At 37.5% G+C, this 18,318-nt stretch overlaps 1 protein-coding gene across 1 annotated transcript; it reads left to right on the top strand.

The window, feature by feature from the left end:
* The first annotated feature begins 884 nt into the window (after positions 1-884).
* LOC5578877 (probable hydroxyacid-oxoacid transhydrogenase, mitochondrial) lies at positions 885-17,849 on the top strand. Its single transcript, XM_001664014.2, has 5 exons — positions 885-1,018; positions 1,078-1,153; positions 1,212-1,420; positions 1,478-2,303; positions 17,450-17,849. The coding sequence occupies exons 1-5, from the start codon at positions 966-968 to the stop codon at positions 17,672-17,674; spliced, it is 1,389 nt and encodes a 462-aa protein (XP_001664064.2). The 5' UTR covers positions 885-965; the 3' UTR covers positions 17,675-17,849.
* The last annotated feature ends 469 nt before the right edge of the window (positions 17,850-18,318 follow it).

Below are 18,318 nucleotides of genomic sequence, written 5' to 3'. Positions count from 1 at the left end.
AATCTCTTTCATGTAGAACTAGGACAATTTCCGGAATTGTTAGAAGGAAAAAAATCATGATAAAAATATGCTCAAAACACAGATGGAACCTTAGAGAAAATCCCCAAAAATTAGCTTTGAATTTGCTTGTGAAATCTGTAGAAGAAATGCAAGAAGAATTCCTGAAAATTCTTCTTCTTTCTGGCGTTACGTCCCCACTGGGACAGAGCTTGCTTCTCAGCATCCACTTCCACAGTTATTAACTAAGAGCTTTCTATGCCAATGACCATTTTTGCATGTGTATATCGTGTGGCAGGTACGAAGATACTCTATGCCCTGGGAAGTCATGAAAATTTCCAACCCGAAAAGATCCTCGACCGGTGGGATTCGAACCCACGACGCTCAGCTTGGTCATGCAGAATAGCTGCGCGTTCACCGCTACGGCTATCTGGGCCTCAAATTCCTGAAAATTATCCATATTAATACTGGTACAACAACAAGCTGCCTCTTTGTTTCCCCCAGAAAAAAATCTACACATGATCTTGTTTTTGCCATGTTGTTTTTATTATTTTGTGTCCCCATGATTTCAAGGTTCGTGATTCCCACTATTGGTACAATAGCGAAAAGTATTTCAAAACGTTTTGTAGTAGGTAGCTATTTCTTCATTTCTACAATTTTAATGGACGTGGAAAACTTCTATCTGCTTCCATTACTAATAATCACATATCGATCAATAATGTTGTTGTCTTGACTATTTCGAGCCGACAAACGAAAAGCTTCTGATTAAGCATGAAAACGCTTTACGAAACTCACCACAAGTTTGATATTTGAGCTGGCTTACCAATACATTCTAGCGCGCAAACGCAAAATGCAGATATGTTCGGCAGTAGTCAAAGCTCAAAACAGCTGAGTCGAATAAGATAGGCCAACTGATTGATGTTGCTGAGATTTTAGCTGCTTCAGTTTTCCAAACGATAGCATTTAAAATGATGTCTAAAGCCAGAATATCATCTCTGATGAAAGTGATTTCTAGTGGATCGTAAGTTTGTATGATATCCAATTGGAATAATACTATTCACACTTGCTGACACCTTTCAGATGTAGCTGTCCGGCTCATTCGCGGTCATCCACTGGAGGCTTGAATGTATCTTCAGAAAATGAATACGCTTTCGAAGTTATAACAACCTTTGACCGCAGTTGAAGATTTGATTACATACAAAGTTCAATTTCAGATGTCTTCTTCAACTATACGCTACGGGCCGGGTGTTAGTAAAGAACTGGGACATGATCTGCAAAATCTCAATGCAAAGAATGTATGCATTGTTACGGACCGTAATGTGGCAAAACTCAATTCGGTCAAGGTAGCGTTTGATTCACTGACGCGTTGTGGAATCCAGTACCAGGTTTACGACGAAACACGCGTTGAGCCAACTGATCAAAGGTTTGTTGCTAGAAGAAGTTGTTCTTAAGGAACAATCTTGCATTTTATTTATTTCAGCTTACTTCATGCTGCCGAATATGCTCGCCAAAATAAGTTCGATTCGTTTGTTGCTATTGGAGGTGGGTCCGTTATCGATACCTGCAAGGTGGCCAATCTATTCAGTGCCGATCGCGAAGCAGAATTTCTAGATTACGTCAACGCTCCCATAGGCAAAGCAAAAGAGGTTAATGTAAAACTGAAACCTCTAATAGCCGTTCCGACTACGGCCGGGACTGGTTCCGAAACAACGGGAGTGGCGATTTTTGATTACAAACCACTACACGCAAAAACAGGTATTTCCAGTAAATATTTGAGACCTCAATTGGGACTAATTGATCCACTGCACACTCTAAGTCAACCTGAGAAGGTCGCTGCCTATTGTGGGTTCGATGTATTTTGTCATGCTTTGGAGAGTTTCACCGCAATTCCTTACACCGAACGTGGATCGGCCCCCATGAATCCAAATCTTCGTCCACCGTATCAAGGAAGTAATCCTATTTCCGACGTGTGGGCTCGTTTTGCATTGAAGATTATATGTGAAAATTTTATATCGGCTGTGTTCAACCAAGACGACCTTAAGGCTCGTTCCAACATGCATTTAGCATCAACGATGGCTGGAGTAGGATTTGGCAATGCCGGAGTCCATCTTTGCCATGGGTTGTCGTATCCAATTTCAGGACATGTGAAAAAGTTCGTTCCTGATGGATATAGTGGCGACCATCCGATTATACCACATGGGCTATCGGTAGTGATGACAGCTCCAGCAGTTTTTAAATTTACTGCTGCCTCTTGTCCGGAACGACATCTGGAAGCTGCCGAATTGCTAGGAGCAAATGTTTCGAAGGTAAGATAGATCGATTTTTTTTTGTTTGTTTTGTGGGGGCAGTACTGGGACTTTTATTTTGTCCTAAGCTTCTTCCTAACATTTGCTTCATAAGCATTCATCACACACACGTTCATAAGCAATGTCGCTCAAATGGTCACTGTGTACCCTAGCAGCTGAGACGAGACTCGCGGAGACGGTCTTCTTTTTCTGCGATTGCTGAGTTTTTTTCTTACTCCACTTAGTGTTTACATCAATCATGCGCAAGCCGTTCAAACTCTTAAATGAACATCTCAGCAAAAAAAAACTATTAGGGGAATTAGGGGCATAATGGACACGTTAAGCAAATGTTCGTTTTAAGACCCTTAAATGGCAATGTTTTCAATTTACCCCCGGCTAGTTTTCAAGTTTGATGTTAGTACGACGTGCCACATTCATTCATAGTGATAAAAATCATATCATATGTCAGAAAAGCGAGATAGAAAATTGGGTCGAAAACAAGGCTGGTAAAAAGGTATCGGGGCGAAATGAACACCTGTATGAAATTTAGTTATTCCAACATATTCAATGACTGTCAATCATTCCGATATGCAAAAGGACTCTCCCTCAATCATAATAGCTAAAAAGAACCTTTCTGGGTTCGTTACTTTGTTCAAAAATTAGATTCTTCCACGGTCTTGCTTATATGCCAATTTGAAACTGAGAAAAATTTTAAGTCAAATTTTAAAGAACAATTGAAGCAAAAAATAAAATGTTTTACCGTCAAGCATTTCAAATGCATTACAGATTTCATGCAGTGAATGAACTTTTGATGAAATATGTGTATTATCAGATATTGAGAGGGTGTCCATTTCGCCCCGTATGTTCATTATGCCCCTAATCCCCCTACGTTTGCATCAAACCGACCTTTTTGTGAAACTTCACGCTAGCAAACGTAGCAGACATTATATATAACTAGTCTTGTGTTTAGATTTAACAGCATCTTTGCTCCGCTAACTGATGTTCTTTATGATAGTTTATTTCGAATACAATAGGTACTTGTCACTTTTCCAGCCATAAAAACGATGGGCTACATTTGACGTTTCGTGACAGCGGAATCTGGGCTGCATATGACGTTGCTTTTTTTCCTTTTCGCGAGTCTCTCTTAGCCAGGGTGGGTGTACGGCTGTCAACTACAAACAAAGCTCGCCCAAACCCAAACAGCACAGGTCGAAACGCGGGCCATGCCAGACAGCAAATGCTGAAGCATTTCAACTAGGGACGTTCCGATACTTCCGATATATCGGAACATCGATATTTTGCTTTCGATATTCGATATTTTGGTATCGATATTTCCTTTTCAATATATCGGTGATATCGATATTTCCTTTCGATATATCGTACATAAATATAAAGAAACCAATTTTAAAGTTTTCTTCATACATATTTTATTTTTTGTATTTCAAAAAGTAGTTACCTTTCGTATTGTACTATAATGTACCTCAACAGAGGATGTTTATGTCCATATCCATACTTGATAGAAATTCCTCTGCGATGCAAAGAGGAGGCGATTTTGCCGTTTTTCTGAGGAGTGAAAATTGAACTCAAAATTTTCAATACAGATCCTCTAGCGATTCAAAAATGCGAGGAATTTTTCAGGTACTCTCTATCTCTTGTTGCGATGCTCACCTTTACTCACACTTCAAACGAACTCTTGAGTCTGCCGCCCGAACAAGGCAGTCCTCGGGGAGTTGTCAGAGCACCCTTTTTTGATGGAATTTTACTCTGTTGTGTTTTGTGCTGCATCTTCCTCGCTCATTTTTTGTCGCCTCTCTGCTTGGCATTTTTTCGCTCCCTCGCAAAGAGGCAAAGGCAGCACGCTGCTCAAGAGTATTTCATCGAACTCTAATGATGTTGAGGAGAATTATCAAGCCTGCATATCGGTTAAAATACCAGTAATCTTGAATATCCGAAGATTTTTATTGACTCTTGGGAAACTAAATGCAGGTCACTAAGCTATATAGGATTTTTTCTCTATTATTATTGATATATCAATATTTTGAATCAATATATCGATGGTATCGATACTTTGATAGCCGTAGCGATAAACGCGCAGCTATTCAGCAAGACCAAGCTGAGGGTCGTGGGTTCGAATCCCACCGGTCGAGGATCTTTTCGGGTTGGAAATTTTCTCGACCTCCCAGGGCATAGAGTATCTTCAAAGACAAATTAAAGACCCCGATGTCCCTTGCAGTTGCCCAAAATTTTATGGCTCATAAGGTAATCTAGAATGCCGTTCAAAGTGTACTGCGATCTGTCAAACTTGGGTACCTTTTGCACTACCGAGGGACCAAATGCAGTACTAGAAGTGGTACCCAATCTGAGCCCGAGTGTGACGGACCTGGTATCTTCGTACCTGCCACACGATATACGCATGCAAAAATGGTCATTGGCATAGTAAGCTCTCAGTTAATAACTGTGGATGTGCTCATAAGAACACTAAGCTGAGAAGCAGGCTCTGTCCCAGTGGGGACGTAACGCCAGAAAGAATAGAAAGATCGAATCAAATATCGATACTTCACAGTATCGGAACGTCCCTAATTTCAACACTCAAACAGCAGTATGCCTAGCAGCGTTGTGAGCCAAACGAATACACCCACAAAACATGAACGGTAGGCGAACCTCGTTGCGTATACCCCCCTGCTCTTAGCTTAGCAACGATCAGCCCTTGCCGTAGTTTTGCAATCTCGTATTCCAGACTACTATAGATTTATGATAAGACCTGGAATGCTACTAAAGTGGTTAAAGTGAAGAACGAAATTAAAAGTTCCGCTTTCATTGGAGCTTCTTCGTAAAATGCGCGAGTCCCAGGAACTGCTGAAGATTAAGTTTGTTTGGCCTGGAAGAGGCGGAGGGATACTTGTTAAGAAGCATGAAGATTCGAAACCCGATGTAATCAAAACCAGAGATGATTTGAACCGTATTATGAATGCTTACTCGGTCGCTATGAACCAATCACCATCACCAAAGAGAAAGAAGAATGTTTATTAGTTTGTTCCATCATCAATTTCAATGTAACAGTAGTCTTATGTGTGTATGTTTATGTCTCAATATAAATTTTAGTAATGGATAAGTCTTTAAATTATTATCATAATCATATTGATGAGTTCAATGTGTCTTGTGGAAGAAATTCTTCGAAATATTTGCGTGTTTTACAGTGGAATGTCCGTGGAATAAATGATATGAGTAAGTTTGATAATATTTTGTTGTCTATTGATCACTTTGTGGTACCTATTGACGTTATAATACTGGGAGAAACGTGGATCAAGGCCGATAATACTGGATTATATAAAATAAATGGTTACAATAGCATTTTTTCTAGTCGGGAAAATTCGTCAGGTGGATTGGCTGTGTATATTAGAGACACCATAAAATATAATGTTCTTGAAAATCTATCTAGTGGAGGATTCCATCATATATCTGTTGAACTTAAAATGAATGGGGAAAAGTATGAAATTCATGGTGTTTATCGACCACCATCATTTGACTTCAATGTGTTTTATGAATTCATTGAATGCTGGCTTAATAAGAGTAATAGTCACCCCTGTTTCATCTTTGGCGATGTTAATGTACCTGTTAACCTAATAAATAACAATGTTGTTCTCAAATACAAATATCTTTTGCAATCTTATAACTTTTTATGTTCAAATTCATTTGTTACCAGACCAGCCAGTTCCAATGTTCTTGACCATGTTATATGTAAAATGTCTGATGCCCATCGCTTATATAACCATACTATTTTAAATGATGTTAGTGATCATTCGCTCATATTGTCAGAATTTGGTTTACGTTTCCGTTCAGATAGAGTTGTGCTGTCGAAAAACATAGTTAATCACGATAAACTGCATAGAGATTTCAAGTCTTTTATCGATACCATCGGAGTTATAGACAATGTTGACACTTGTTTGAGTAATATCATTGCTAAATATAATACGCTTTTGAAAAACTGTACTAGAACAATGTCCAAAACGGTTAATATTAAAGGTACGCATTGTCCTTGGATGAATTTAGAATTGTGGTCTTTGGTCAAACTTAAAAACAACTATTTGAAAAAGTGTCGTAAATATCCAAATAATTCTCACCTAGCCGAACTTCTAAAACATATATCAAGCAAATTAGATGTCGCTAAAAAGCAAACAAAAAAGAGGTATTATGAGAACTTGTTGAATAACACCACCCATTCAAAATTATGGAAAAATATCAACTCTATCTTAGGAAAATCAAAAACCAATACCGAATTGACACTGAATGTGAATGGTCAATACATTTCTGATGCAAAAATGGTATGCGAAGCCTTTAATGAGCATTTTTCAACAGTTGGCTGTAAATTGGCCCAACAAATTCCATCTACACTTGAAAACCCATTGCAGTACATAAATCCGATTTCGGAATCATGTTTTCTACAGCCTGCTTCTATAAATGAGGTTACACTTCTTATCAACGACTTGAATTCGAACAAAAGTTCCGGCCCAGACTGCATACCGGCAAAAATAATCAAAAACAATGTTGTAGCCTTTTCCCGTATACTTGCGGATTCTTTTAACTTAATAATTGAAACAGGTTTATATCCTGAATGCCTCAAAGTTGCTAAAGTCATACCAATTTTTAAATCAGGAGATCGCTGTTTAGCAGATAATTATCGGCCTATATCCACTTTATCTGTATTTAACAAAATATTTGAAAAGCTTTTGGTGACACGTTTAATGAAGTTTTTCGACAGGAATAATGTATTATACAGCATGCAATACGGTTTTCGCTCTGGGTGCAGCAGTTCAATAGCCATAACAGAACTTGTCGAAAAGATTCTTGAAGAAACTGATTCTAAAAAGTTTGTCGGTGCTCTGTTTCTTGACTTGAAAAAGGCATTTGATACTTTGGACCACAACATATTACTTAGCAAGCTAGATCTGTATGGAATAAGAGGTGTCGTTAATAATATTATTCGTAGCTACTTGAACACTAGAAAACAGTTGGTATCAATTGATGGGGTGAACAGTTCTCTAAAAGAAATATCTACAGGAGTTCCGCAAGGGAGCAACATTGGGCCTCTTCTTTTTCTAATTTACATAAATGATATATGCAAAATTAATCTGAAAGGTACTCCGAGGCTTTTTGCTGACGATACGGCATTGTTTTACCCTAATATAAATCCCGAACTAATAACAACAAATATGTGTGAAGATCTGCGTTTACTTCAAAGTTATTTTGCCTGCAATCTCCTTTCTTTGAACCTGAAAAAAACAAAGTATATGATTTTCAGATCACCAAGAAAAGCTCAACCGAATACACCTAGCATCATTATTGGTACTGCTATTATCGAAAAAGTTGATTCCTTTAAATATTTGGGTCTAACCCTTGATTGCACATTATCTTGGGATCAACATATTAAAACGGTCTGCAATAAAATTTCAGCAATGTGTGGAGTCCTTAAACGAGTAGTATCCTACCTTCCACGCAAAGCTTTACTTCTGTTTTATTATGCCCATATTCATTCTCATCTGAATTATCTTACTCTTTCATGGGGTAGAGCATGCAAATCTAAGCTCAAAAAACTTCAAACCCTCCAAAATCGCTGCCTCAAAATTATCTTCAATTTACCAATCCTGTTTTCAACTGTCCGTTTGTATACTGAGCTACCCCATCGCGCTTTACCAATTTTAGGAATCTGCGAACAGCAAACGCTGCAAATGGTTCATAATGTTCTCCACAATCCGTTATTGCATCATAACATAACCCTCAACATTGCTTCTCGTATTCATAATACTAGACAATTCAATACTCTCTCTCGATCTAGAGCGCATTCCAATTTTGGTCAAAAACGTTTTTCCTTCCTTGGTCCTTCGAAATATAACGTTTTACCTAGACATCTCCAACAAATTACTAACAGCTTGTCCTTCAAAACTAACCTTAAAGAATTCCTGCGGCGAAGAATTCCACATTTACTTATTTGAATTGAAACTATGTCGTAAAAACAAAAAAAAGTTAATCGTCTCCAAACAATTAGTTTAACTGTTTAGTAATAATAATTCGTATTTATTTATAATTTCGTATTTGTAGTGTAAAATTTTCTTTTTCATATTGCTTCTTTAAAAGGATTTACAATCCACTAGAAGCACTTAGCTTAGTTATTTTGTTTCAAACTCCCTGTTGTTGTCATTTTTGATTATTCTCAGCCTCTTATAAATATTTGTTTTCTTAATTTAGTGTTGCCTGTGGCTGAGAATTGAGTGTCCATTACCAGGGGGCTCGTCATGAGCTTTTTGGTATGGGGGAGAGCGGAGGGTCACTCAAAAAAAAAAAAAAAAAAAAAAAAAAAAAAAAGTTCCTTATTCCCCATCTCATTTCATTGATCACTTTCGCATAATTACCACACTTTTGGTATCGATACTTTTGTTTTTAACACTATAACTTATATCGCCGATTATCACTTATTAAATTTCATAATACACATCAGATATACTTCCCATTATATCATTTTTCATTATCACAGCTACATTTTTTTTTTATCAAAATTAGGGAAGGTGTACCGGTATTCGCCATGTACTCGTTATTCGCCACCCCAGATTTTATACCGTTTTACTTCATATATGGTTGCCAATTGTTTAGTGTTTGCTAAATTGCTTTGAGATGATACGGAAACATTCTTGGAAACCGCAAAATTTTCTCAGAAAATAATAGAAAAAAATCATTTTCCTTAAACTTTTTGCTCCTTTGCACCTATTTTTCGCCACCTGTTCCTGAATTCGCCACCCTCCATAAGAAATCAACGTAAGTGGCGAATTCAGGAACCGAAATTAAAATCGTGGCGAATACTGGTGCAAGTGGTCCAGTATTCGCCACCACCATTTTTAATACAAAAACAAAGTTTCTGATTAGTTTTTATATTTTCCCTGCTGAGCATGGATTGAAAGCTTTCGTTTAATGTCCAGACAGTAACCAAAGGTCTTTTGATTTATAAATAAACAATATTTTTCCTTAGGGTGGCCAAAACTGGTACACTTACCCTACATCACACTTTCATATTCATTTTTATTACCATTTACCTTCTGTTATCATTACTAAATAAATAAAAGATATGCACTTCAAATTTTCTTTATTTTATGTTGCTGTAGAATCATTACTTTTCAAATCAATGTGTAAAGAACTAGCCAATAGAGAAAATAGACTAAACTCACCTCTTGTTCTAAATTACGTTATTGATGGGATTCCGAAAAATAAGAAATAAGGTACCGCGGGGCAAGTGGGTAAATGAGATGAGTAAAAATAATTTGTAAATTTTACTGAATATGTGAATTGACGTCTCAAACTCATTCGTAAGCCTTAAATCTTACGATTCTTCTGTTTCTGTTCGGGATGAACCACTGCGATCAGTTTTCTTTGATCTTTTGTGGTGTACTCTTGTCCTTTGTTTAGTGCATGTCGTTCTACTCCATTACTATTGACAAATAATGAAGTAGTCGTTTTTTATACAAATATCATTCTTTACCATTTTGCATAGAGCCTCTTTAGAAAAAGATACCGCTATTTATACCTTTTGGAGAAAACATTTTGTCACCATTAAACTCTCAAAAGCGCGCCCCTTAATCAGTTTCGGCCACTAAGCTGGTTGAATGATACTGATTTTGACCATGCATCGGTACTCTAGCGTATCAAATTGTTGCTTCTATTTATAAGATTCAAAGTCGTTTTTTGAAACTGTGAACAGGTTTCATCGCATGAGACATTTAGATTCCTTGAAACAGAAAACTTATTTTAGAATTTAAGAGTTCGCTACTCCACCGATTCGGAATCGTTTCCCTCCTAGATATCGAATGATAAACTCTTGAACTCGGAAAGAAATTGTCTCATGAGTTGAAACCAACCTCAGTTGCTGATTGAGCCATTTTTCCACTTCGACCTCCTCATCATCTAGGACAAATAGGTAGGTCTTAGTGGCTTGTTACTCTCTTATACTCTTCCGACCGTATCTTATAAGTATTCACAAGAACAGATTCAACAAGAGTGCAATACACTGTAAGATCATAGTACCCTTTAAAGGGTAAAAAAGTACCCTCTTTGAAAGAAACTAGTTTAACTCATAAAAAGAATAAAGGGCCTTTACTCATTAAAGAGTAAACGGCTTGTACATCAGATTAACGAGTGAGTTTTACCCATTATCCAAAAACTAAGAAACAAGAGTAAAAGAAACAGAAGTAAAATTTACTCTTTTTGAAATATATAAAATGCAAATCGATTTTAATGTTTCATTTCTAAGATAAATAATCAATAGAAAACTATGATCATAAAAACATTTTATTGAATAATATAATAACACATAATTTAGTCCGATGCGGGAGCATTATTTATTAAAGGCTCCCGATGCGGGAGCATTATTTATTAAAGCATTATTTATTAAAGGCTGCTGGCCTAGTACTGCTGCTACCGGAGGTGCATGTGCAGCGGGACAAGCATACGAGACTTGGCATCAGAAGTCTCGGGCAAACATCCTGTGAAATTTGATTGTTTTCATAGTAAGAACACGATAGGAAAATAATTTGAATGCACATACCTTGAAATTACTGGCTATTCTGGTTTTTGTTAAATTGTTACGGGTTTGTGTACATAAACTATTATATCTTGGGCAGGGTCTGAGGAAGAAGTTAAATCTATTTTTAAATTGCAAGGAAATTTTCACCCATTAAAAAGTAAATGGCCGGAATATATTAAAGGGTACTAAACACCCATTATTCAAAAAAATAATTTACCCTTTATTTTGACGTCTTCATACATCAAAAAATAATGGGTATTTTTTCAAAATTAAAGGGTAATGATGAGTTTACAGTGTATGGTAGATCTTACCCCGTAACGCACCTCGTAAAGGTGATCTACCCGCGTTACGATAGGTAAAAGATTCTTGAGATTTGTAACCATTATTACATAATGTATCGAAAGATTATCCTGTCAGCTACTACTCTGTAACACGTTAGCGGCGTGCAATCTTATTTAGATGTTTTAGTGGAAAAAAAGTTACGGACAATAATTTTCTGCACCACTTCTAAGTTGTCCTCTCTGATAATTCCAAACTGAAATAAAAAAAAAGTTATAGTGATTCGACGTAGACCCAAAAATAATTAAATTAAAACACCATCAATTTGCTAATCACATGGGACAAGCGAAAAGTTTCACATTACAAAATGAATTTCTGTTTTCTCTTTAAGTAGCTATATAAAAGTAAAAAAACGTTCGCAATTATCATAGAAAAACAGAACGTGCTGATAATTAAAGAAATACTTTACTCAAAGCTATTAGAAATAATGGAACTTCTCTAAAAGAGATTGTCAAACATTACTGTACCAAAGTGTTTGCTTCGGGCAGCCGATTGTAAAGAAGACGTTTATTGAAAATTTCTAATATAAGAAAATGCACGGAAATCCCGTGGAATGTCTATGTATAGCTGTTTCATACAGGGCGAAATTTGTTTACGTTTGCAAGTTGCGGGACCTAAGCTGGTTACATAGTCCGTAAAAAGCCCTATTCGTAACACGTCTTATCACTTCGCGGGAAACGTCGTTCTCACGTGTCACAAGTGTCCCAAGATAAACCCATTTTTCAACAACTTCAAACTCATCCTCTTCTACACCAGCACCTACACCACTAAGCATACCTCTATTTCGACTGCAACCATGTACTTCGTTTTGGTAGAATTAATGGTCAAGCCTATCTTAGCTGTCTCCCTCTTCAGAGGCAGGAAAGTCTTCTCTACTGACCTGCGATCGATTCCAATAAGGTCGAAATCGTCCACAAAGCCAAAGAGCATGTGCGATCGTGTGATGATAGTGCCGTTTCTCTGCACGTCATATCTCCTAATAGCACCTTCGAGTGCAATGTTTAACAGCAAATTAGAAACTGCGTCTCCCTCCTTCAATCCGTCTAACGTCATTAACGAAGTTAACAACTCGTCAGCAATTCGAACGCTTGATTTCGAACCATAGAGCATAGCACGTATCAGTTTTATTAGTTTCGCCGGTAAACCATGCTCAGACATTATCTGCCACAGCTCATGTTTCCACTGAATCGTACGCCGCTTGGAAATCAATAAATATATGGTGAGTCTACAAGTTATACTCCCGGAATTTATCTTTCGTAAGGTGGCCCTCGCGAAAACCAGCTTGGTATTCACCGACAAAGAACTCCTCAAGCGATCCCAGTCTGTTTAACACAGGCTATCGACATCGATGGAGACATCATCTTCTATGATGACAGAAGGCTCGATTGGCTTGTCAGATTGATCGGGCCCGGGACATCCTGTCAACTGCAAATCGCTGCAGTTGATATAGGGCATGTCCATAGGCTGCTTTAACACGAGTCTGTTAAGATGAGCAACAGCATTTTGTACGCCGAATTCAGCAAGGTAGTTCCTTTATAATTAGCACACTCGTTTATAATTGGCACACTCCTTTATAATTAGCAGTCGCTCTCACTTTCATACTTTAAGAAGTACACCGTGCATCGACTGGTAAAGCTGCTCACATCCGTGCTTGAGAAGCTCGACCGAGATCTCGTCCTTCCCAGCAGCCTTACAGTTCTTCAGCTCGCTGATAGCTCTTTTAACCTCTCTTATCTCCTACCTTCTCTCCAAAGTTCAACAACTGCTGGAAGTGCTCCTTCCACCTGGCAACCATCGCCGTTTTATAGGTCAGCGAATTCCCTTCTCGATCATTGCACATGGCGGGCTCTGACTGGTACAGTATTGTGCCGCGTGCCATTCGCCGGATTCGCTTTTCTCCGGCTCTCGCTGCCCTGTGAACTATGTGAAATTGGAGGTGACACCCTTGCCCCGGGTGGGTGGTCCCCATGTCCCTTACTTATTCTCTAATCACTTTTGTTTTTATTCAATTTCGACTTGACTTACACTTACGGCATTTTCTTGACTCTAGACAACCGTCTTTTTCACTCATATTAAGTACCCTTGGTTTTTATATTCTTCTGTATCGATTTAATCTTAACGTTCACCAATATCGTTTGTTTTTCTGAATTTTTTGAATAGTCCTAACCAATCAAGCTTCCTATTAGTCTCTTCTTATAAAAACAAGTAATATAAAACATGTTTAAAAAAATCGTAATCAACAATTATCAACCACGACTGTCAGATGTTACAAGTTTCCAAGATAATCAACAATTTCAAACACATCCCCATCAAGCACTTCCTCAACACCAAAACCTTTAGGCCTATCTCTTTCTCTACTTTGCAACCATGTTAATCGTTTTGATAGAGTTGATGGTCAGCCTATTCCCGCCGACTCATTCTTCAGCGAAACGAGAACTTCCTCTACTGAGCTGCGATCGATATAATCGCCAGACGTCCGGAACGCACCCTGCAATGTTAAACAGTAATTTTGAAAGCGCATCTCTTTGCTTCAATCTAACCAATTTAACATCGCATCTGTAATTCTAACACTTGACTTCGAAAAATTCAGCGATCTCTATCATCCAAATCAAAATCGCCGGAATACCATGATCAGGCATTATCTGCCACAGCTCATTTGAAAAGCTACCCCGGTATTGCTCTCTGCTGACGTCTGCGACTCTCAGACACTCTGCATTGATCCAGCCATTTTGCTTTCATCGTTGCCCAAAGCTAATCACGTTCCGCGACGTCAGTTTACACAAGCTATTGGCATCTTCAGAAACTTTGATGCAACCAAATGCTCACATAGTTTCTGGTTACACTGTGCAGCTACCTTTGACGAACATTGGATATTGAACGCATCTGAAACAAGATTTTCAATCGATATTATCATAATTATCATCAAACAGGGTTATTCATTGAGGTGTTATCGTTCTCAACACAAACAGCCTAATTTAGTAAAACTAAGCTAGACTATTATTCACATGTTGTAAATCTCTTTTTATTTTCCACAGCATTTTTTCACTTTTACAAGCCTAATCAAATCACCTGCTTGTAAGATAGAAAATAAAGGTGTTTATATACATTATAAAATCCTGACAGAATAAAGAGTAGGATTTAATCCGTTGAATCTGTTGCATGCTCATTGTGGGCGAGCGACGGTATCCGGATCAATTGTGTCTGGTTCGCATTGTGCGGATGAAAAAGTGTTGGAGCTAATCAAAGGAGGTGTGGACTATGCCACCATTCAGGATCTTTAGATATCCTACACGCTCAAAAAAGAATTCTGGAAAACGTGTACTGTTAAAAATACACCATGAACTACTATCATGTTTACGCATAAACATGATCTAGTTCACGGTGTATTTTTGCTTGTTGACGAGTTCACGTCTGCTGTTCACGGATACGAGAACGGATTTTTTTCTGTGTAGATATACTTCTTCTTCTTTCTGGCGTTACGTCCCAACTGGGACAAAGCCTGCTTCTCAGCTTAGTGTTCTTATGAGCACTTCCACAGTTATTAACTGAGAGCTTTCTATGCCAATTGACCATTTTTGCATGTGTATATCGTGTGGCAGGTACGAAGATACTCTATGCCCTGGGAAGTCGAGAAAATTTCCAACCCGAAAAGATCCTTGACCGGTGGGATTCGAACCCACGACCCTCAGCTTGGTCTTGCTGAATAGCTGCGCGTTTACCGCTACGGCTATCTGGGCCCCCGTAGATATACTATTGTTCATTATTAAAAAAGCTGTTAAACTGATCCGAAGTGTTTTTTTCTCTTGCCTGCATAAGTGATTCTATACCATTACCCGGAATACAGTTCACCACAGACTATTTCCCGGCAAAAAACTTTCACCGGAATGTACCGTTACCCGGAAAAATTATTTACCGGAATGTACCATTACCCGGAAATCCAAATCTTACATTTTCGATGGTCTTTATCAGTAAATTTCAATACAATTTATATTCTCCACAACAACGATTGTTAGCACAAATTATATTTGGCTAATCATGGACATTCAATACATCTCCAACTGCTATAAATCAAATATGTTGTTCTTCTTGCCGGCGTTACGACTCAACTGGGACGAAGCCTGCTCCTCAGTTCAGTGTTCTTAGAACATTCCTACGATTATTAGCTGAGAGCCTGTGCCAACTGACCATTTTTGCATTCGTTTATAGTGTGACTAGCATGAAGGAACTCTGTCAGCCGCTGAATAGCTACCATTTACAGCTATGAATATATAGATCTTAAGTTATAAACTAATATCACGATACCAAAGTTTCATTGTGCATGTAATTTGTTTGTGAATTAATAAGAAACAAATGCCGTATTTAGATTGAAAAAAGCTATATCTAAGTTTAGTTATATTTAATGCTTATTATAACGAGGTGAATATGAATCGCTTATCCAATAAGGAAGGGTGTGTTACAATAAATCTTACAACTCAGCATTTGTAAATGTTTTGAGTTATGACTTTTTTTTCTCTTAAATTAAAACAGTTTAGAATCCTACTTTAATGTTGAATCAAATTATCAAAACACTTATATTGAGAGGAAAGCGACTTACAACAGTGCAATTCTTATTTTTGCTATGTGACTTGCGGAAAGTTCAAAAAGAAGATCAAGAATAAGTTTAGTGCCTTGGCAATCGATAGTAGGGACACAATTCGTTGTTATGACATCCATCTTTGGATTCCGAGATGTTGAACCTCAAAAGATCAACTTTTCCATGGACCTTTACTTGATTGTGCTATTTTTTCTACGATTGTCATCACTCTGAGTGTCTGTTTACTGAACTCAGTGTCAGAGGGATAAACTTGAAATAAAATAAGCAATCATATGGATAAGATATTTGGTCACATTCGACTAAACATATATTGCCAAAAATGCCGAGTTTGTTGAAACTCTAAAGAACCGTCAATTAAATAAAGAAGGGTACATATCAGATGACAGACCTTGGAATGTATAAAGTTAAGAGTGTCAAAACTTTTCGGGAAAATGGGTCATTTGGGGAATTATCGTTAGGGGAGACGAAAATTGGATAACCAACACTTTAAGAAAAGCAGCACAACCAATAGAAAGTTCTTATCATTACTCTTTTATTGACATTTGTTACTTTTATATCCTGTAAATAAAGACTAGATGTTAATCAGTCCACAGTCCGGGAACTCCCTCTCTTCGGTGCCTACAGCAGCCAGTAATTATAGCTCAGAAATCCCGTAGGTACGAACAAGTAAAAGGTATCAGAGTTATAGGATATAAAAATATATTTAGGTTAAGTTAGGTAGACATGACAGTTACTTGGAGAACCAACGTTCGGATGTTAAAAGAAAAGTTGCAGTAGTAGTTAGCCAGTTCAGTAATGTCAAGCGGCTAATTGAAAGCAAGGTTATTATTATAAGAAAGATGAATTTTCGCAAATGGCATTCCGGGTAATTGTTTTCCAGGTAATGTCGGAGAATCTGCAAAAGCCCGATAGTCTATAAAAAATATATCAGAAAGCGTCAGTAGTGTTTAATCCGTGTTTAATCGTGAAAATCAACCAAAAGTAGACTAGCTGTTGACACTTAAATCTAGGGAAAGTGTACCAGTTCTGGCTGAAGTGATTCTTTGTTTGGCCATATGTAAATTCTCGAAAACTTTCACATTTTGAATATGTTTGAATATTTCAACATCCAGCTACAGTCACCCCACGCAGTTGAATCATCCACAATTTATGAATCAGCTGACTTCAAAAGACAAAATTATTATCAAACTTGTCACAAAACATTACAGAATTATTTTTACTGATAAGCAACTATGTGTAAACATAATTCTGTGATGTTTTGTGGCAAGTTTGATAATAATTTTGTCTTTTGAAATCAGCTGATTCATAAATTGTGGGTGATTCAACTGCGTGGGGTCACTGTATATTTGACATCAAACTACTTGAACACACTAAATTATTAAAAAAAACAACTCAATGGTCACGTATAATAAAATAGGGAACCATTATGCCCATAACTGGTACACCTACCCCATATACAATTATATCTCACAGAGTCAAAACATATTAGGCATCAGACTATTACGCCATATTGCTATGTGAACTGTTTCGCAATGTTGAAAATAAGATTCCTCAATTTCAATTTATTAGTTGATAAAAGTTCTAAAGACACAATGAAAAAAAAAATTCTATGTATACGAGAAATGCATCAGTCTAACAAATATAAAAAAATAAATCATAATTTTCCAGGCAAATCGTAATGATGCAGGTTCAATACTCTCGGACGTGGTTCGACAATACATGTACAAGCTGAAGATTGAAAATGGACTGGATTCCCTAGGTTTTACACGCGACGACATCCAAAGTCTAGTGAAAGGAACTCTACCGCAAGAACGCATCACGAAGCTAGCGCCACGTGCACAGACGGAGGAAGACCTTGCGAGTCTGTTCGAAAATTCGATGACTGTTTACTAAAATCGCATGACGATTAACCTTTAATCCACAAATAACCATGCGTCTCCTTCAGTTAGCACAGCACGAATCAAATTACAGCCATGATGGATGTACACTGATCACAATAAACGAGGCATTAATTGCCTCCTGTCAAAACTTCTAATTTAGATGATATTAGGTAAACATAAAATCTGTACATTCCGATTCTCAAATTACTTTCTTCGAAACCCCCACCAATCACCGTTTAGTCCATTAGTGTTTTCTCCTCTGTATCCAAACACCAGTACTTTGAACCGGTTTCCCATTTCACCGCTCTTCCCAATTGGCAGAGCATGGCCTTACGCATAAACAAGAAGTTGCAACAAGTAGGTAAAGTGAGAAATGTTTACACACGATCTAAATATATTAACGCCGCGAACTTTAAACCCGAAGCAACATTGGCACAAAGTGTAAAGTAGCTGAAAAAAAACTGGAAAACTGTTGTTCTTCCTGTGTTGTTTCGCTCCAAAGATTTGACCAGGAGGTGAATGTCTGGAGAATACAAGTTATTCCTATACTTGTTTAATATAGTATAATTAGAAATTTTAATAAGGTCAGCTAGATAAAAGAAATTCATATCGCACTTCACAAACTAAATCTTTTCAAACAGTTTTAGTCTAAAAAAT

Source organism: Aedes aegypti, chromosome 2 (assembly GCF_002204515.2).
Source record: "Aedes aegypti strain LVP_AGWG chromosome 2, AaegL5.0 Primary Assembly, whole genome shotgun sequence".
NCBI classification, from domain to species: Eukaryota; Metazoa; Arthropoda; class Insecta; order Diptera; family Culicidae; genus Aedes; species Aedes aegypti.
The sequence above is the reverse complement of the archived record's forward strand: the minus strand, read 5'-3'. Positions and strand labels throughout refer to the sequence as shown.